The sequence below is a fragment of the Tachypleus tridentatus genome, chromosome 3, assembly GCF_004210375.1.
Source record: "Tachypleus tridentatus isolate NWPU-2018 chromosome 3, ASM421037v1, whole genome shotgun sequence".
Lineage (NCBI taxonomy): Eukaryota > Metazoa > Arthropoda > Merostomata > Xiphosura > Limulidae > Tachypleus > Tachypleus tridentatus.
This window is the reverse complement of record NC_134827.1, coordinates 80,416,121-80,437,890: the sequence shown is the minus strand read 5'-3', so window position 1 is coordinate 80,437,890 and position 21,770 is coordinate 80,416,121. Positions and strand designations below refer to the sequence as shown.

General features: G+C 31.5%; 1 protein-coding gene across 6 annotated transcripts in view; it reads right to left on the bottom strand.

Annotated features, from left to right (window-relative positions):
• Window positions 1-3,887: 3,887 nt before the first annotated feature.
• Window positions 3,888-21,770, bottom strand: part of LOC143247320 (uncharacterized) — a 64,927-nt gene continuing 47,044 nt past the window's right edge. For 4 of the 6 annotated variants that reach the window (XM_076495163.1, XM_076495164.1, XM_076495161.1 and 1 more), the window contains exons 5-11: window positions 19,986-20,179; window positions 17,152-17,275; window positions 15,137-15,297; window positions 14,685-14,729; window positions 13,048-13,146; window positions 9,148-9,289; window positions 3,888-8,070 (exon numbers count right to left, since the gene is read on the bottom strand). In XM_076495163.1, the coding sequence (XP_076351278.1) occupies window positions 7,836-8,070; window positions 9,148-9,289; window positions 13,048-13,146; window positions 14,685-14,729; window positions 15,137-15,297; window positions 17,152-17,275; window positions 19,986-20,179 (1,000 nt within the window). In that variant the 3' untranslated portion in view covers window positions 3,888-7,835. The remainder of the gene's footprint in view (window positions 8,071-9,147; window positions 9,290-13,047; window positions 13,147-14,684; window positions 14,730-15,136; window positions 15,298-17,151; window positions 17,276-19,985; window positions 20,180-21,770) is intronic. The other 2 variants (XM_076495166.1, XM_076495165.1) reach the window with 1 other exon arrangement.

Genomic DNA, 21,770 nt, shown 5'->3' with positions numbered 1-21,770 from the left:
TAGCAAACTTCAGTCTTGCCTTGATGTTTCTCTTAGAGAGCAAAGATTTCCTCCTTGCACATCTCCTATGCAAGTTAAACTTATACAGTCTCTTTCTGATTGTAGAGGCATGCACTTTCACATCAACAGTAGCCAGAACATGCTGTAGGTCCCGTGATGACATGTTAGGGTGTTTAGAGACCTCTTTTAGCATTTTGCGGTCTGCTCTCAGGGTGAACTTGCTTGGACGACCAGACCTGAGCATGTTTGCGGTTGTTTTGAAAGCCCTCCACTTGTTGACTATTTTCCGGACAGTGGAATGACTGATTTCAAAATCTTTTGGGATCTTTTTCAACCCCTTACCAGACTCATAAGCTGCTATATTTTCTTTCTGAGGGCCTCAAACAGCTCATTTGCTCTCACCATGGTGTTCACTCTCACTTCAACAGTCAGGAGCACACCAAACTAAATGTCTGAGGTTTAAATAGGGCAAGCCTCATTCAAAATGCTGAGTAACGTTCTTCTAATCATGTGCACCTGGTGTGATACACCTCTGTGTGGGGTGAGCCATTTTAAGTGGGTATAAATGTGATGGTGTCCTAACTTTTTCCTCAGTTAGAATATGCAGTTTTGTAGAATTACATTTACAGAAGATCTTGAAAAGTATTTTCTTCAGTTTTAATTGTTTAGTTATATTCCTATAATCTCTTAGTATTGTTACAATTGAGATTAAATATCTATATATCCAAAATATGTTACAAAAATACACAGACTTTCATAGGGTGTACTAACTTTTTCACATGACTGTATTTCATGTGTTAATTACTTGAAACTAAAAAGATAAATAAAAAATGTGAGGTTGCATAAATTATTATATAAAGCTATACGTTTTTGGTCCATTTTGAAGGTTTTGTAAATTAACGTGATAACAAATTACAGGATTAATAAGAGTAGAATTTAAAGGAGTGTAAAAGTATACACCGATATTTTATGATTTTATTTTTATCCTGTAGATGGTGGTAGTTACGTATTTGATTATTTCGATGACTTCCCATACTGTTCAAAACAATGTAATTGTTCGTATTCTGACGATTGTATTTGTACATTTTTCAGCTAATGTCGGTACATTTAATGATAGTCTGTACCTTGTGTGTAACTTTAATATTTTTTATATTCTATATAAAAGCATTTTGTTATCCCCCACCAGCTCAGCGATGAGGATACAGGTTTAAGACGTTAAAATTTGGGTTTCAATAGCCGTGGTGGGAAGAGCATGTCTAACCTGTTCTGTAGCTTTGTGCTTAACAACAGTCAGACATTTTATTATTTTAATGGTATATTATTTTCCAATGATGTGATGCGTGTCACGATTTTTATTGCGTTGCCAGTTTGTGCTTCAACCTAATTTTTGTCAACATAACACAAATTGTGATGTTAATTATAACCTTGCTAATCTTTTCATTATTAGTATGATAATTTCGTATTTATGATAAGTGTAATAGGTTTTGGTGTGGACTCTAAGTGTATTGATCTGTTATCCATTATTTATTCACTTTCTGTTAATTTGTTAATATGTGACACGAAAAGGTTTTTGACAAGCTTCCCCTTAGCATATATTTTTAGAAAATTAATAATTACGGTTTCATATTAAAATAATTAATTGTTCTCATAATATTTTGAATTAAATACTGGAAAAAGTAATTTCTGTTTTACAAGTTACCTTAAACTGCAGACGAATGTGATTAAAAACAGGAAGATTTTAAAAAAGCAAAAATACCGCTTGGATATAAAATACAGAAACAAAGATTTATTGATGTCAGTGAGATTCACAAAACATAAAATGATTTAAAACTGTTGTTCTAATAAAAAACACTCTATATGTGGACTGTTACATAAATTGGACACCTCGATTGTAAGAAGACTTTTGAAAGAGTTCGTGCCAAAGAGGATAAGAAAAGATTGATATTTAGAATTGTAGAAGGAATAAAAAGGCTAATCCATTGACATTTGACGTCCATAACAATCTGTTGGTCCAAACAAGTACATCATAATAATTGTATTTGTAGTTTCAAATGTGGAATTAATCAAATAGAAAAAGAAAACTATTATATTGTATTTCGTTACCTTATTAAACTACACACCTGTACGTACATAAATACTTCTCAACAAACTTTATACCCAACCATCTTCAGTGTGACGACAAGTATATCCTGGTAGCAGTTAAGTGAGATACAAGGATGAAAAGTTTCGCCTTTAGTTGATTAAAGGTATTACTTGTTGTGTAACTATACAACGGGCTATCTACGCTCTACCAATCGCAGGTATCGAACCCCATATTTAGTTTACCATTGAAATTCCAGATGATAGTTCGTTTTTTGAATTTCGCGCCAAACTACACGAGGGCTACCAGTACTAGCCATCACTAATTTAGCAGTGTAAGACTATAGGGAAAACAGCTAGTCATCGCCACCCACCGCAAACTCTTAGACTATTCTTCCACTAACGAATAGTGGGATTGATCGAACGTTACAACGCCCACACGGCTGAAAGGGCGAGCATGTTTAGTATGACGGGGAGATGAGAAAGTACGAGTTTACATTCCTTCTCAGCTTTAGAGTATACACACTGAGAATGAAAATAAATTATTGACAAATCTTTCCTACTGAAATATAATTAAAACAGACTATATTTATGTATACTTATATTTTCCAACAGGCGTATGGGCCAGGTGGTTAAGACGCTCGACTCATAAGCTGCGGGTTCGAATCTCCGTCACAATAAACATGTTCGCCCTTTCACTTTTGGGGCGTTGCAATGTGCGGTCAATCCGACTATTCGTAGGTAAAAAAGTAGCCCAAGAGTTGACGATGGGTGGTGATGACTAGCTGCCTTCCCTCTAGTCTTACATTGCTAAATTAGTGGCGATTAGCGCACATAGCCCTCGTGTAGCTTTGCGCATAATTCACAAACCAACAGACGTTACTATGGTTCAAGGTTTAAGTCGTATTTTGGTCGAAATGAAATAGCACTTAAAAACATTCTAAAATAAACCAGTACAACTCGGGAATTGATGACAGAAATAAATATGGTTTTATAAAAGCCTTGCTTGTGTTGTAGCTTAAAAAAAATCGAATTCTTTTCAAACACAAAATATTTGCATATAACTCACGAAAGTTTTATCTGAACCATTATTTGACAAAAGTTTTTGTATCCATTTGTAACTAGTGAACAGTTTATCACAAAACCTGGTATGCACCTTTAAAGTCTCATTCTCCTATATCACCCATATGCTTTGAATAAGTGTGACACCTAGTATGCATATACCAGGGAGAATTTATTTCAACATCCTAGTTCAATATGTTGTTAGGCCCATATGCAGAAAGTCCGAAAGAAGGGTTCTAATTTGCAAGATCAAAAGCCAACTAGATCAGCATGTTAACGTTACAGGGTATATATACACCTTGGAACTTCCTTTGATATCAGTAGTTGTCATTTTACAATGTAGTAATTTTTATTTCTAGATAACTTTTATAATTCGTTGTATTATTTTGTTCTGGTTTAAATTATTTTGATTTGGCTCAAAGTTTGTTTTTATCCCTTGCTTTTTTTTTTTTCAGATCAACACTTTTACTCTCATACCTTAATTATTTTTTGTCATAAACCATGACCAGAGAGAGTGAGGTTTTTCTACCTTTTCATGTCACCTGCTGTTTCAAATCATGTTCAGTGTACATTCCTTGTAATCTAGTTAAAAGCGTAATTTCAAATAGTAATGCTTCACTGTATGTAAAAGGTTTAACCTACTCCATTTGTAATTCTAAAAACCACAAAACCCAAATAGTCTGGACTACTGGACAAGTTCATTTCTTTATAAAAGCATGTAAAAAAAAGCATTGCAATACAAGCAGTTAGTCACGTGTTCTTTTTTATTATGGTACATTACAGCCATACAACGGGTAAGTGGAGGTTTATCATTCTAATATAGAGCTCATCCATCTTGTGGATTTACTTCAAACTTATACAGAAGGCACTGTTAGATTGATCCATTCAAAAGTTAAACTACACTTCACAAATACGAATGTCTGAGGCTTAGCTCATAAACCTGTGTTATTTTTACAGTTCCTTATGACAAATACAAGTACCATCAAGGATACATCTCCCGTCTTGGTTAAAAATGTTATTTTATGATGAACAAAGTTTGATCACTGCAGTAAGGGCAGGACCAGAGTCAACCTGTCAAAACGCCATTCACTTCAAGACCCCAAACAGATACAGACCAGATTCAACACAGATATTCTACTTTCTTAAAATCATATTTATATAACTGTACCACTAAAAACAAAAGCTTAAATCTAACGTGTTAACCACCTTCAACAATAAATATTTCATTTACTATTCTCTCAAGGTACAGGTGGATAAAATCTTAAAATTGCAGTTATATAAATAAACATTTATTTATTTTTCTGCAATTATATAAGATTCGTACATCAGATAGAAACAAATAAAAAACAGGAAACACCTAAACACGATAAACTTCACACAAAACATGATATATATGTAGGATAACAGAATCTAAAAACAAATTATTATGGGATATTTTAAAAAACTTACAGTAATTTACAAACAAGTACATAAAATGAGTAATCCTCTCTTTGTTGAAAGTTTGGTTTGGATGGATCTTATGCTTGAATGCAAACCATCACATCCAATATATGAAACACCACAAAAAGGCTAAGATTTTACTGTGAACTTTGCTCTTGTAGAGTTCTTAGTTCAAAAGTGTATTCCAAACAGATGTGTAGTCAGAAATGTAATAATACATGAGAAAGATTCTGATATTTATGCATAAATCCTTACAGCTCAAGCTGTTTCAAGAAATATATCCTTTAAAGAAATATAGCTGTCCTTTAAAACATTCGTTATAAAATGATCATTTTTCGGCAGTAAAATTGTTGTAAACACATACAACATTAGAACTTAGGCATTGGCCATTTTTAAGAGTAAAACATTTACAATATCATGTGAAACTGCTTTTATCAAATTAGCAATGGTAAAAACACAACAAGACATTAATGAAAGACACCAAATTGCTACCATGTACTGCGTAAAAACTAATTGAAAACAAAGAACGGTTCATTACAATCTTTGCTTTAAGTGTCACTACTTGTTTCAACATGTACTACATCACTGTTTTACAAAATTCAGAAACAAGAACCCTGCACATGTACTGCTTTACCTGCTATCTCAACACTGAAGTATTCAACAACTGAACAGTGTCAATAAAGGTTACAAAAATAACAATAAATGAACTATCATTTAACACTAGATGAAATCTGCTGATCAGTATTCTTTCAAAACTAACAATAAATGAAATGTCATTTAACACTAGACGAAGTCTGTTGATCAGTATTCTTTTGTTCGTGTTTATTAGTTGCTCTAAAGAGAACATTAAACAGTCATCTACTTATATGTTCATCAAAATGTTTAGTATGTGGTTCTTAATATACACATACACACATCTGTATTAAAAACTCCAAAATGTTATATACAGGTATCAATATCCTTCAGGTTATAGATAATCCAACCATTAGATGACCTGGAATTTGCATATAAAAACAAGTAGTTTTGAAACCATTATTTTCCAGAATTAAGCACAATGTGCAAAACAAATTTAAATATCTTGTAAAATACAGAACAACTTAATTTTAACATGATGAATAATTAATGGAAAAAAAACAAAACTAAATATTAATCAACAGGCTTCAATCAAGTGATGTTCATTTGCAATAATTAAACTGATAATATACTAAAAAAAATAACGCTGCTGTAATTTGTTTTACAGAAGACTTTTTTGAATGTTCAAAAACTGTTGCAAGGAATCCAACAAGCCAAAAACAGTTATGCACTTGTTTCTTCGTTCTCCTATCAAACTTAATCTGTAAATGGTCAATGTTAGTTCACCACCAATAATACGTAATGCCAATATATCCTACTAGACATGACTTAAACTAAAACAACTGAATCTCGGTGGCATTATGTGCAAGTATTTTGATAATAAGAAAATACAAGTACAAAATATAAAAAAAAAAAAATTTTTTTCTAATCCATATCACAAAACAATTTAAGCATTGTTGGTAAAAGCTTGTAAAATATTTATATCTGATTAAATAAATTACATGAATATTCACTAAAAAATGTAACATCGTAAATTATTTAACCAAATTTAAGCACCTCAGGATTTTGTATCAAATATCAGGTCATCCCATAAGTAATGTCTAAAAATTTAATACAGAAAGTGCATCATCATTTCTGTCTTTGTAGAAGGCTTTAATGACTAAAATATGTTGTAGGACATGTATCAAAATGTTCAGACAAATGAAAGAAACTAACCCAACTCCACTTTTTCAGATCATTAATTAAATAAACTCTAATGAAGATGGATGTGTTTGAGGAGCACATTAGGCATATAATGCTTTGTGAGTTTACAAAAAGCAATAGTGCAGTAGAAACTACGTGAACCATTCAAGATGTTTATGGTGCAGAGTCTCTCAATGAAAGAAATGTTGAAGGTGGTTTCAAAAGTTCAGATCAGGTGACTACAGCTTAAGCAATGAGCCACATTCAGGTCATCCTGTCGAGTTTAATGACGACTTGATGAAGATTGTGCTAAAACAGTTGAAGAATTAGCACAGAAGCTTGATTCAATACAATTAACAGTTCACCATCATCTGCAACAGCTTGGAAAGGTGTCAAAACTTGGAAAATCGATCCCCCATGATTTCACAGAAGCCATCCTTAGAGCATTTGCACTTCTCCGCATTCTCATGAATGTAAATCACCTTTTTTGGACAGGTTAATGATTGGAGATGAAAAAATAAATATATTATAAAAATGTTAAGCACTGCAGACAATGGCTCAGTGCAGGTGAACTAGGTAAAGCACAGCCCAAAATGGACCTCCACCCTAGGAAAGTCTTGTAAAGCATTTGGTGGGATATTGTTGGTGTGATCCACTTTGAGTTGCTGCCACTCAAATGTAACAATTACATCAGACTTCTATTGTCAATGATTAGAATGCTTAAATGTTTCACTGAAAGAAAAGAGGTCTGCTTTGATCAGTTAAAGAGGTGTTGTGTTACATTAGGATAATGCATGGCCCCATACATCAAGGATCACATCTGCAAAGACTCTTATTCTCCAGACCTTGCCCAATGTGATTATCATCTATTCCAAAGTTTTCAGAACTATTTTGATGGAAAAGAGCTTGAAACACATGAAGATGTCAAAACTACCCTCTACATTCTTTTCCTCTAAACCCCAAGAATTTTATAGAAATTTTATCGTTGGCAGAAAGTAATTAATAATAATGGAACATACAGTATTAATTAAATAACATTAAAGCATTTTAAACCCTTTGTTCTTCTGAGCTTAAAATCATACATTACTTAAGGAATGACCTAATAGTTTGTAGAAAAATCCCTTCACCAATAAAAATCAACACACATTTAGGAAACTCATTCAAAGCCACAATTATATAAAAAAAGTTCAACACTTTTGATGTTAATAACAACTAATTCATATGCACCAGAAATAGTATTTTCTTAGTAGTGATTGAAGATTTTTGAATATTTAGTTTTGTTACCAGATTTTAGAAGCTTAAGTCTCAATTACAAAGGATTGAGAAAAGTAATAAATGTGTTGAAAGATAAATAAAATAGAAATGATTTAAAAGACAAGTTATCACCAACTTAAAGTTTATATATATCCATTGATTTTGCTGTAAAGAAGAGATAAAACTCCTCTGGATATCCACTTTTTTGTGACCTAAACTATATATATATAAAAATCATAAATTGCTTAAAAATGTATTTTCCATGAAGAAATAAGCCAAAAAAGAGTTATAGCAAGAATGAGAAGAGAAGCCGATTTGTTGTCAATTGCTGAACAGAAATAAGCTTCATTGTACCCATCACAGAAATATTGTGTTGTTATCTTTATGTTGTTAATGAAGGCTTCGGCGTACTTCTCTCCTGCATAATCACATCGATAATTTGCTGAAGAACGCACGCAGTTTACAAATTCGTGGTAGGCACTAAACAGGGAAGATTACAAGAAATATTTAAATACATAAATGGTTAGACATGATATACAGGAAGATTATTTGCCCTTTCTATTACCTTATTAATTCTCTATCTACCAGCCAGGTCCTTGAGGGAGGACTTACCTTTCTGAAAAGACCATACAACTTTACTTATCCATGCTCAGAAGAGAAGAATTATTTAACAGATTAATAAATATTTTTATAAGTACAATCTTTACTGGATGTTATCTCCACTGACTGAAGAAAAGCCAAACAAAAACTAAAAAAAGATGGAAGACAATACTTGTAAACATTACATTACAATAATGAAAACAAAGTTTTATATCAGAATCAACAAAAGAGCTCTAAATCCATACCAAAAAATTCCTTTATAGGAAACTAAGAATCTTTAATAACCAAACCTCTGTATACAGTTTCAGTTGGTACAGTATATATAACATTATTTTTACAAACAGTGCCATATTTAGGTAGAGTTATATGGGGCTCAGCCCCAGGGCTCATAGTCTTAATGGGTACCCATTGGTAATTTTATTCTATGCAAAATTACGTAGGATGTATGGTTCATACAAACTTAAATCTGCCACTGATTACGTAACTCCTCACTATATTAAAGTCATGTCTTTCTTACTCGATTAAAGTTTTAGACAGAAAATAGTGTACTTTAAATGCACCATTAATGGACTGCATTTGCCTAGGAAGTTCTTGGATGATGTTTCAAGTCGCTAGTAAAAATTTTAATCCAGTTGACCCAATACACACCCAAACCGTGTCGTACCTACGCTCCTAGAGACACTTCCTCTGGACATGATCTTTCAGGGATACTCAAACTTGGAATAACCTTAACTTCTTGAAACATTCAAATCTGGTATCTGCATTTCTATTGACATTAAAACTTTCCATAACTTATCTGATTTTATTAAAAAGTCCAAAATAATTTCTATTACTGAAAAACTCAAATTGGTGTAAACTACAGTTCTGGGGATGATATAATATTAAACCATTCCACAAATGCCAACATGAATATTTTGCATTTTGGTAAAAAGAAAGGGTTAAAATGTTCCCACTCACCAACAATACTCCCTAGTGGAGAGTGGAGCAGGTGTTTCTTCTCCTTTGGTTTGTTTGCTCTCTGTAGCCTTCAGGAACTTTTCCTGACATATTCTTAAATCTCCATGCATCTCCATTAAACAGTATGAGCTTTTAGAGGATCCTATAAAAATCATACCAGTTTACTAAAATCTTTAAATCATTCAGAATTTAAATCAGTGGGAATTTTCAAAGAGAGAAAGAAAACAAACTGTTAGGTCCATCAATCACTAAATATCTTCCTTAAACTGCTTACAATTCCTGTACTTCAATGGAACTTTCCCTCTGTGTGAGATCGTAATATCTTATGAATACCAACATGTTGATTATAAGACACTATTCCTGGTATATTTCTTTAAACCAACATTTCACCGAATGCAACTGTTAAACACGAAAACAACAGATAATAAGGAATATCTCTGACACAAAACAGAAAAGTGGTTTCAATAGAAATTATGTGAGCAAGTCTCAACTGTTCATTCACTTAATATGAACCCTAATTAATACATAATCTTAGAAGAACAAATATGTTAACTTCATTTATGTAAAACACACTACGTTCACAGAAAATAAGTTTTTGGTTCTAAATCCAAACAAGCTCAAAACTATACTTGCACATGTAGGAAATTTAGAAGTTTAATCACCACAATATAATAGTTTTGAAATTAGTAACATAATTGTACAGTCTAGTTTTGTACAAGCATGAATAGTGTAATAAATTATTCAATATTAAATGTAAAAAAAAACTACAGAGAAAGAATAAAACAGCAAAAATTAAAGAAATGAAGAAAAAGAGGAAATAACTTTGGCAGAGAGAATTCCATATGATCAACTATGTAATCAAAATGAATGAATGAATGACTGCAGTATCAGGTTGAAATTCACTCTTTCACACTGTTGCAACAACAGTACGAAATGTGAAGATCACAAACAGTTACCAAAACACAAGTACTTAACTGTCGCATTTTATATCTACATAATTAAATTAAATATGAAAACAATCATTCGTTCTTAGTTTACACTTTGAAATTTCATGCAGGTAAATTCTTCTCCTGAAAGGATGAAACTAACAGTGACTGAAACATTCACATACAATTTTTATGAGGTAATTGTAATTACTTGTTTAAAAAACAAAATTCAATCAAAACAAATTAATTTGGATTTTCTCATTTCTCAGACATAGCTGGATAAAATGGACTAACGTTAGTTATGGACAAGGACTACTTATCATTCTGAATTTTTCACAGTAGCAGCAATATAACCAAGTGATACTTACATATAATGTATTAAAATAAGACAAGGACTTAAGATTTAAAATCCAAAGTTCCAGAAAAAACTCCATAGTCTCCGAAAAGTAATGGGATCAAAGAAAATAAAAGGAAGTTTGTAAATGAAGAGGCTACAGCAGTGGATAGAAAAACAGAGACATCATCTCAATACCTGAAAATTGAAGAAAGTCCTGAAATGTCAATGGGATACGACTGTTGTGTGCTTAAATGTCTGGATTTAGTCACTAAAAGACCATCAGATATCACTCATTTGAAAGTTTTTGAGGAACTGGTGAAAAAGTTTTACTGAGATTGTAGCTTTGGCATAAACCATAGAGAAAGAGCAACAGTAGAAGAAATGTGGAGCTGGCTAGGTAATAGTATAAAACAACTGAGCAGATAAAACTAGACAGGTTTGCTAAGAAGATGAACAGAAGGCAGCTGGAGTTACCCATATCTGCCAAGGAGTAGCAGCAGCAACACAAAACATCTGAGCAGGTGGAGCTAGCAAGATCTGCCAAAGAGCAGTAGTAGAAGACAGCTAAGTAGATAAGAACAGACCAGAAGGTAACTAGCCAGACCTTCATTTAGCAGCAAAAAACAGCTGGGCAGAGGGGGTTAACCAAAGAGCCACAGCAGATGATGACCAAATAGGTGAAATTAGCAAAGTCTGACAAAAAGAAGCATCAAAAGACAGCTTACTAGATGGAGCTAGCAAGACTTCCAAGGAGTATGATATTTTTTTTTACAGAGTAACATAATACATAATGTAAAGAAAGTGAAGTAATATTAAACTACCTTTATCTTCAACAACAGTATTGAGATTTTTCTTGCTGTAGTTTGATTCATACTTCTACTCAATTACTGTATTTTCAATGTACCCTGGTGTAGTGTAGGTAGAGTCAAAGATTTTAAAGTAGATGTGGTTGGAAATTTTTGACGTTCAAAATTGACCAATAGCAAGAAAAGAAGTGTTTTTCTATAACAAACTATATAAAAGTCTTAAAAAATTAAAATTTATACTTTTAGATTTGTACATTGTAGTTTAGGATGGTAATACATGTTTGCTACTTGATTAGTTAAGATTAAGTTTCTCTTAAATATTATGTTTTTCAGGAGTTTCTAGTTTAGACACTGTTTTGGAACACACAAGATCAGAGTTCATCAACTGGCAATTAACCAAATTCCTTGCAAACAAAAACTGCACGTAATGCCCATGATTTTAATAAATGAGGATAAATCTGTTTTGCATGAGTACTTCTGAAGAATCTGTAAAAATTAACCTCTTTTAAGTTCTTTGAAACTTGACCAAACTTAAACTTACAATGACAAAGAAAAAATCCCAACAGAAATCTCAATTTGGAAATCAAAAATGGTTTTCAAACAACAACAACTTGCAATTGGTTTACACAATATTTCACGTTATCTACTAAAAGCTTAATGATAGCAGACGTATTCAGCACATATCATTGAATACTAACCTAAACATGTACAGGGTGTTCAGAAAGTCACTGTGCACTTTTGTAATCATATTTTATTCAGTCTATTTCAAGCCAGCAACTGATAGTGGTGTTTAGAAACAAAATAAGAAGGATCCAAGCCTGTATTAATGCCAATGGGGGTCACTTTCAACATTGTTTATAATTGTCATTCATATTTACCTCCTATACTCATATATTTATTAACAGACATGCTTCAATATAAAGTGCACGGTGACTTTCCGAACACCCTGTATAAACAGTAACAATGGCTTGTTGTCAAGGTAGTAGCTATTATTAACAAGTGCATAAAATATGTTAATACAGTCCTGCATCTTCACTTTGTTTCCTATCAGTAACTAGTTATAACATGAGACAAAAATAAAAGTTTATTGAAGTCATGTGTGCATTTACTTCATGACCTTCAAATGACCAATCATGAGGCAAGATAAGCTTTTCTTTATGAGCTTCAGATAACTACTTATGACATGAAGTAAAATAAAACAGTAGAAAATTAGTAAAAAAACATTTTTCTAAAACCTGGAGTACAGTGTTTCAACCATTGGTTAATTTCACATTTTATGTTTATAATGCAATTATCTCCATATTAAGTATTAATTTATGGACGAATTCAACACAGGTTGTACATTTTAAATTAAGCTTAAGCCTTCATGGTAAGCAGGAAGTTTTATTAAAAATTCTATGTAAGTGAACTAATCTGATAGACCTCACACAGGAACTGTAAGAACATAGCAGTTGGAAATTAATTAAAAACAATGTTCCAAATTTAATTGTATAAGAATTATCACACACATAATTCTAACAGACTGACAGAATATTTTCAAAGTGAAGTATGTGTAAGAGCAAAATTGCTAGAGATGAAAATTATCTGATAAAGTGAGATTAATTCTATTTAGTCTGAAACACTGAAATATTCTGTTGAAATGTAAAAAGAGTCACTAGTAGCTTTACAGTATGATCTTGTAAGTATAATGTTTAGAAGTATAAAGCAATAGTGACAGAATTAACATTTATTTGAAACAATCAGAAAATTACTTTTACTAACTTCTGTTAGTCTGAAAACATGTACAGTATACTCACATGGCACAAAGCCTTAAAATGTCAATACGACTTACGCTTTTTTAAAGACAAAGTTCTTGGGGTACCCACTTCTGTAGAATGTCTGTGAGTACCTCTAACGGAGTTTCGGAACCTCTTGGTGACTGAAGAAATCACTGGAACAGTGCATAGGGTTAAAAACATAGATGTTAAGCAAACAAATAATTAGTTCTTAAAGCAAGCAGAAAAAATAAAAGCCAAATTTCTACTACAAAGACAAACATACATGTAAAATAAGCAACTTAAAAAAAAAGGGTAAATCCTGTTTAACACAAAGCAGCAAAAAAAATAAATGAATAAAACAAAGAAAATTACAGCAAATAAAAAGAGAAATAATTAGTGTTCTATGCAGATCACTGATTCATCACTTCTGCTCTTTCGCATTGACGTGCTTTCAAACATGCATGCAGGATTTGTTACTTATAAAGTGGAAAACCATTAGAAAAGAAAGCTGAGACTTCATAAAAAAAAAGTAATAAAATAATAGTTTGTCTGAAGTTTCTCATGGATGCAGTAATACCAGTCATCACAGAAATACTGATGATAATGCGAGTCCCAGGACTTGTCTTACTGCGATTTAGTCAGGCTATTGACAGCTTTGATATGCAAAATAAATCAGCAATTATTTTATCCAGTGAATTATCTTACGTAGATTATCAAATTTGAAACCCATAATGGACAGCTACCAACACCATAACCAGAGAATGTACAATATAGCATGACTGTTATAAGAAGAAACTGAGATAAATTAGGACTCTCATAAAACACACACCTCTCAGCAAGACTGAGCATTAGAATAACATTAGTAAGAAAATTTAAATTATTTTTCTTCTAAATACTACTTTGTGATTAACTACACAAAGGTAAAAATAATATAGATGACTTTAATGTAGGTGGAAATATTATATATGGGTTAAAGTGTGGTAAACTCCAGTGACAATATATCTCATTTATTCACAAATCTATCTTGTAAATGTTTAACCTAAAAGTGAGGGCTAGTTATAACACAGAGAAAACTGTATGAAAAACTGTGAAAAGTCAACAACATTCTAACTACAGAAAAGTAAATGATGACTGAAGAGAAAATATGAAGATAATCAGTGTTTGGTGATTTCGTGATAACAACAGTAAACAAATAAACAATGTAAACATTAATGTACCAATACAAAACTTTGAAAAACATAAAATAATGTAATCTTATAAAAATAAAATTTACTATCACTGCTAACTAATATTACAAATTGTGAATCGAGCACCCTAACCACCTAGCCCAGAACAATGAGAAAAATAAAAAAATCCCCAACTCAATATTAGTTCTCAAACATTATTAAGAAAAAAAATCAAATTATGTAATAACAGCATTAAGTTCATATTCCAAACTATACAAGTTTCAAAAATATATATTTGTTGGATTCTCCTTTGTAGTCTAGTGTTAAAAGATTGAACAGTGACATGTCTTGTTAACTAAACCTAAATTAATTTATTCATTTGCAAACCTTCTTTCTATTCTTTACTTCCAGTTATTTTAATTGTGGTACCAATTAAAATTAGTTAAGTTTGTTTACAAATATACGAGCATAAGGAAGGAGTTAAACTTAGTTTTAACAGAGTAATACAATTTAATGAAACTATGCATTTACATTGTTTGAAATACCTGGAATATTACTTGGAATTAGCTTTCCATCCGAGTTGTTAATACCTATAGAAAAATAAATAATAGAAACCTTCAAAAATCCACACATATTGCATCTAAATAATTAACAATTGTCAACAAAAAACACTGCATAATATGAACACAAAGATACAATATACTTTGTACACTTTGATATTTAAATTCAAAGTACTTGTTGTTTAAATGCTGAGCCTTAAGAAATCTCCACAGAGCACCATGCAACACAACCTAACTACTAAACACAAACATTATAATGTGAAGCCTCAAGTAATCTAATTTCCAGAAAGGTCCATGATATGTTTTTACTCCAACACAAAATTCTTTCCAAATAGTTAATTGTTTGCAATCTTAACAGTTAAAATGCTATACAACAATAGGAGATAATGTATAAAACAATTCCATAGAACTTCACGCTAGATAAATATTTAACTTACTAGCAAGTGCTAAGCACACTTGTTTATCTTGAATGTTTCCACAAGTGTCTCCTATCAGTAGTTTTGTATGTTGAATTATGCCTTGGGTGACTTTCTGTCCACTCCTGTCGCACCTCTCTCTCGCTAGAGAGCTCACACATTCCTCAAATTTAAAAAAAGCACTGAAAATACAGGAATGACAATCCTAGTTAAATGATTAATTAGAGACATTAGATATAAAATGTTCTTAGCTGGATAAGCCATTGTTGTTTAAGTTTAATTCTTCCTTTCTTATAAGTATTATCAATTACAAGAGGATAAATAACTTATCCAAATGTTGTAGAAAATAAGCAGTACCATAGACAGGAGTACTTTATAAAACTTTTGGATTACCTATGGAAGTATAATTGAAAATATATATAATACAATGATGAATCTCAAATCACTTTGGTTTTCACTTTCATCTGATTCAAGGTAAATCATTAGAGGAGAATCCAACACAAAGAAGACCCAACAGAATTTACTTAGATATCCAACACATCACTAATAATACTTTCAAATTTAAGAACTTTTTTTTTAAATTCACAGCTATCATCATGACTAAATGATAATAAATGTAAGATGATGATCCACACGATAATTCAGATACCAAGAACAGATGTACAAGACCTCGAGAACTTAAAATGCTTTCACACAATGAGTATCTCATCACCTTTCAGAGAATCATACTAAAAACAAGTTGTAGTCATATGGAAAGTGTTAACATCAATAAACATAAGAAAAAACAAAGCCCTTCTTATAAAGATGCAGAAATATGTAAACAAGAAAGAACTGTTGCAATGTAAAGCTTTACTATCTATCAGAAAATAAAACTAAAATTGCTCTGAGAACCTTTTATTTTGGGGTCAGATGTGGGTGAATGGCAGAATATTCTGAAGTTTGAAAGAACATCGTAAAAATCAAATTAAAACTGGTAAATATATGGTGCTGGGAAGGTTCTTTTGGATTATTCAGTAAAAAGAAAGCCAAATCTAAACCATGTAACAATAATAAGTTAATTCATTTGCTATATCCATGTTCATTTGTACACTAATTTCTTAAATAAATAAACCTTTCATTCTGCAAAACTAACATAAGCCTAACTTCACATGTGAAGTTTCAATTGAAATTCTGAGGCTAATGGCACATATTGCTAAGTTACTGAGCTTTGATCAACAAAGAAAAATGTTAACTCACTGAAAAACTTATTAGCAAAATAAACATTATAACTCTTTCCACTAACAATAAATACCCCCTTTTTTTTTTTAAATGAAGCTGACTCAGTCCTTACTGAATGCTCATACATACATCATAGCCTTACTTGAAACTTCTTAATTCATAACTTTCATGAACTTTTTACATGCTAATGTGATGCACATTCCAGCAAACTTTGAAATATAACTTACAACATCTAATAAATATCAATTAATACAACAATGCAAGTTAAAGAACAGATATGATATCAGGTAGCAGTTTATATAATAATAAAACTTTCTTACAACACCTGATACAGTAAAATAATTCTTGCAGCCTATATCTCTACACTTGTAAGGAACAGATAATCATCTGACACTTCACGTGATCAAGTTAGTTTGGACATAATTAAACAGCATGTCAAACATGTTTGAGAGGGTTATAATAAGGTACAGTCAATGCATAACTACAACATTAAAAAACAGTACAGTACTACCCACTGGTGTAAGTTTATTTAAAAACTTATTATGAAAATATCATGAATATGAAAAATTAAGTAAATCTGACCCAATTACACTATATATTTCTTATTTCTCCATTTGATTCAACAGTTTGTGGCTAGTTAAATACTTTCCACAGCAGGTAAACCAAATGAAATAATAATAATAGGTGTACAGAACAGAAAGTTAAAAATATAGTTAATATTATTTTAAAAAACAACACAATGAAACACTTGAAGTTATACAAATTCAAACCTGGTTGTGGGATTAGCTGAAAGTATCATGAGAACAATAAAAACTTACCAACAATTCTCACGCTGTGCAAGTGATGAGTAGGTTTCATAATTTATTTTTTTACTGAATACTTCTTTGCATTTTTCAAACTCTCCTTTTAACTTCAATAAACAAGCCACACCTTTCAGAATACCTGAAAATAATGAATAGTAAAACACTAATAACATTGTATAGAAGATTCTGTACATTATATTAAGATCCATTTTGGAGGCTCACAATAGCATTACATTTATGTCACCACACCTGGTCATGCTTTATTTGGCAAAAATGTTTCTTGACAGTTTCCACAGCAAAAGACTACATTGCAAGGTTGTCACAGTTTTATGTCAGTTGTTCTCGTGTAACCTGTTGACTTGTATATTCAACCCCATATGTCACATAAATCAAGTACAACTAAACAGCTGCCATAAATTCAAAGATAAATCAGTATATCCAGACATTTCATTACAAATAAAGTACAGAAATATTTGTAAATTCAACATCACCAACTTGCAAAAGATGAACAGCTTTAGTTTACAGTTTATACCCTAAAGTCAGTTGAGCTGTAAGTTATCTTTAGTAGTATTTTGAATAATTTTAGGTTTAATGAAAAAAGGTTACATCCATCAAATACACTTCAAATGCTTAAAAAATTAAAAAATCACTTTTCTTTATTATAACCTCTTATCAGATTAGTGTAACATTTTGAAACTTATTTATAGTCTCTCAGTACACTTTATTACAGACTGTGGTATTACAAATAACAAATGTTCATTTCTTATACACTAAGTTGTAATTAGTTTTTGATGTCTGATACTGGAATCTTAAAACATTGGAGTAATCATTCTTTAAAGTGTCAATTAGAAAATTTATAATGTTATCATAATATTACACCAATTAAGAATGTAAAAATTTTGTAAACAGGTTTTGATCTTCATGTCATTGAAACCACTTTATATAAAAGAGAGTAGAGGCAATTTCTTTCGACTTTCTTTTAATAAATGCATTAAGAAAAAATGTGTTCTTCCTTAAGCATATATTATGGCTACCCCATAATACACAATGTGCAACCCATTAATGAACACTTGGTTCTTCATGTTCTTATTTCACACTTGCCTTTCAGAAAAGTAAGAGGTTAAGTCTACCCTTTATTTTTTCAGGAATCATCCATTTCCCTTCTTAAAAAGTATTTTAAGGTACCCACTACTAAGAATGAAGCAATGCATTCAGTCTTGGGTTCCTTATCTTATTGTAAAGGATTCATAGGAGGGCTACTAGCATGATACTTGTAATGGAAAGATTGTTATACAAGGGCTGGTTAAGACCTTTGAACTTGATTTCTCTTGACAAAAGAAAAATGAGATGGGATCTGATTGAGGTACTTAACAATGTCACTGCATCAAGTGTTTTCACAATGAGGAGAATAGCAGTAATAAAGGAACACATGAATCTTAGCAAGGAAGAAATCATCTTCCACCTCACTTTTATAAAACAGTGTTTAATTATTTGGAAGGAGTTAAACTTTTTTAAATGTGTTGCATTCACCACATTAGAAGTCAAGGATAAGCTTGATAAATACTTAAATTATAAAAACTGGTTTAAAGGTGATTTTACTACTTGTTCATTCTTATTATGTTTTAAAAGTTTAGATTCATGGGACTGACCAGTCTTGAAGGACAAAGAGACCTTCTGCTTTTTTAAATATTATGGAAATGCTTTCCTTAAGCTAATCACCCTATTAAAAATTAAAACTTTTTTTTTTTTACTGTAGTCTAGCCTTTCTCTTCTAGATTTTAAGCTTGTGCATTCTTCTCCAATTGCCTTCACAATACAGTACAAGAAATAAGATACCTTTATCTAATCAGTCTCCCACATAATCATATAGATTAACTAGTTCACCTCTTACCTTTCCTTTACCATGATAAAGTATGTTAAAAAATCTTAAATTATCTCTTGAATTTCCAGAACTATCTTCTTAACCATCCTGTGACCCAGGAAAACCAATGTTAGAAAGAAACAACTGACCTTTTAGAAACTATTCAACAAATCCAATCTTCCACAAACTCCACATTCATTAACCAATGGACAGATTTAATCTCCCTTCTTCATCCTTATTTAATTTCTTGTCTTCTTAGTTATATCATGAATAAACTTGTGGTATACATCACCCTGCCTTCAAATGTTAGAAGTTCTAGAATGCTCCCACCTGTTACTATTACAAAGCAGATAGATATTTAACTTTTTAATCTTTTTCTCTTTAAGTCAGTGCAGTTATAGTAACATTCAAATATTTTGACAATGAACTACAACAGCAGAAATTCTGGTTAAGCCATGAAATAGTAAATAATGCATATAAAGTTTTTAAATTATGTTTTGTCGAAACCCATATATTTAAATTGCATACATATGTATAAACCAAGTTCCTTCCATTAATTCCTTCTATCTACTACTGTACTGGACCAGGCATGGCCAGGTGGTTAGGGCACTTGACTTGTAATCTGAGGGTCACGGGTTTGAATCCCTGTCACACCAAGCATGCTCACCCTTTCAGCTGTGGAGGCTTTATAACATGACATTCAATCCCACTATTCATTGGTAGAAGAGTAGCTCAAGAGTTGGCAATGGGAGGTGATGGCTAGCTGCTTTTCCTCACTGCTAAATTAGTGAAGGCTAGCACAGATATCCCTCATGCAGCTTTGCACAAAATTTAAAAAGCAAACAAACTACTGTAGCCTTTATTCCTAAAAATATTTTTTTTTATCATCTGTAAACCAAAGTAAATTCCACAAGGACTTCTAAAAGTTTGTACGAAAGAAACAGATCCAACTGTTCCATGAAATGGTAAAACACTTAGCATGACTTACCTTCTTCTATACCCCCTTGGTCAGCTAAACGTTCCCTCTTAGGCAAGACATTTGTTTTACTGTAGTTATCTGAACAAGTCCAAGATAATTCTTGTGCTTCATCAATGAGGTAGGATGTAAGAAACACACGAGCTGAAGGTTTATAACAATTTACAACAATGCTTCTCACACAGTTCTCAAAATTCCAATAATGCCTGAAAAAAAAAGTTATAAAAGATTATACATTAGTTCCTTTATGTGTTTTGTGATGGAATATTTTTTTTTATATGCTTGAAGTTTCAAATTACTTTTAGCCAGTACTGTAAACAAACCTGTACATCATGCAATGCACTAAAAACAAAATGTTTATAAACAATGTATAATACATATTTGTAATTTCATGACATAAAACATAACTGCCATTGGATTCTACAAGATTTATTTACTATTGATTCATATAAACACATACTAAAATGTTTATACAGAAACACTTCATGTTTCAATTTCTTTTTTTTTTTATACCCTCTTTAAAAATTGCAACACAAAGGAGTAGAATAGTTAAATGTGTCAGAAGCATGAGACACAACAAGAGTGCAATTTCAAGATAGCTGATCCACATTTATCAAGAAAATCTCCATTTCAATTAACATGGTATAATTTCTTTGTACATGTGGTTTGCTATTATTTGACTGTTAAAACTCACCCAAATACTTAGCTATCTGCTGTAAAAAAGAGAAACAAACTACAATGAAGACTAGCATTTAGGTACCACAAAATTATGGTACAGGTTCCTTTTATTCATTTATTGAATGAACGTATAGGAAATTTATAAACATTTTGTCACCAATTTCCAATAAGTATCTTGTTCTTCATAGCAATATTTCTAATACCTGTCTATAAAGAACAACTAAGTTATGTACTTATAAAATTAATATCTAATCTACATAAAGTATAGATGGGAAATAAATTTAAAACACTATGAGAATATGTAATAAGTATATAAATATAATGTGGAGAAACCAAGATTCTACAGAACACTATATGTCATCAACAGTTATAACTGACTGATTTCAAGCCAGAGCCAACAGATTAATAAATAACACTGGGTATTGACATTAGCTGCAGACTGACTGATTTCAAGCCAGATGGTTGGTTGGGCATTTTATGGTGCAAAGCAACTAAGCTATCTGTGCCAAACATCTGGTAAAAAGTTAAAATTATTAAATTTAATAGAAAGAAATCAAGGTAAAAGAAAACAATGTTTGAATTAAAAACATAAAATGACATTAAATCCAATTTTTATATCTAGTTTACAGCAGTAAGAAAAACTACAGTAATACAATTTGTAAAGGACGTTTTATAGCATAATCATAATTATCATAACTTGCCAGGAAGACTAACAGGTAGGTTCAAACATCAGTGTTAGTCACCTGAAGTTGGCCTTTCCAGTCCTGGTTTCAAGTTACTTGATGTTACGGCCATTTTCTAATTTCAAATCAAACTAGTTGTACTTTAATTCTCAAAAGGAATCACATTAAAAAAGGTCTAATTTATAAATTAAAAACTTAAATAATCATTAAAAAGATTAATGGCCTTTAAAAAAACTAAAAACATTTGCAAGGCAAACAGTATCACCATCGCCAATGACACTGTCTAATGTTATGGATAAACCTTAGGACAAAACATTTAAAATGGTGCCATCGTTGAGAGTTGTAACGACGGCAAGACAGTAAAATGTAGCTTATTGTGACTTGGGTGTCACACAGACAAGACATTGGTGCATCAGTCCCAGATAAAAGAAAATGA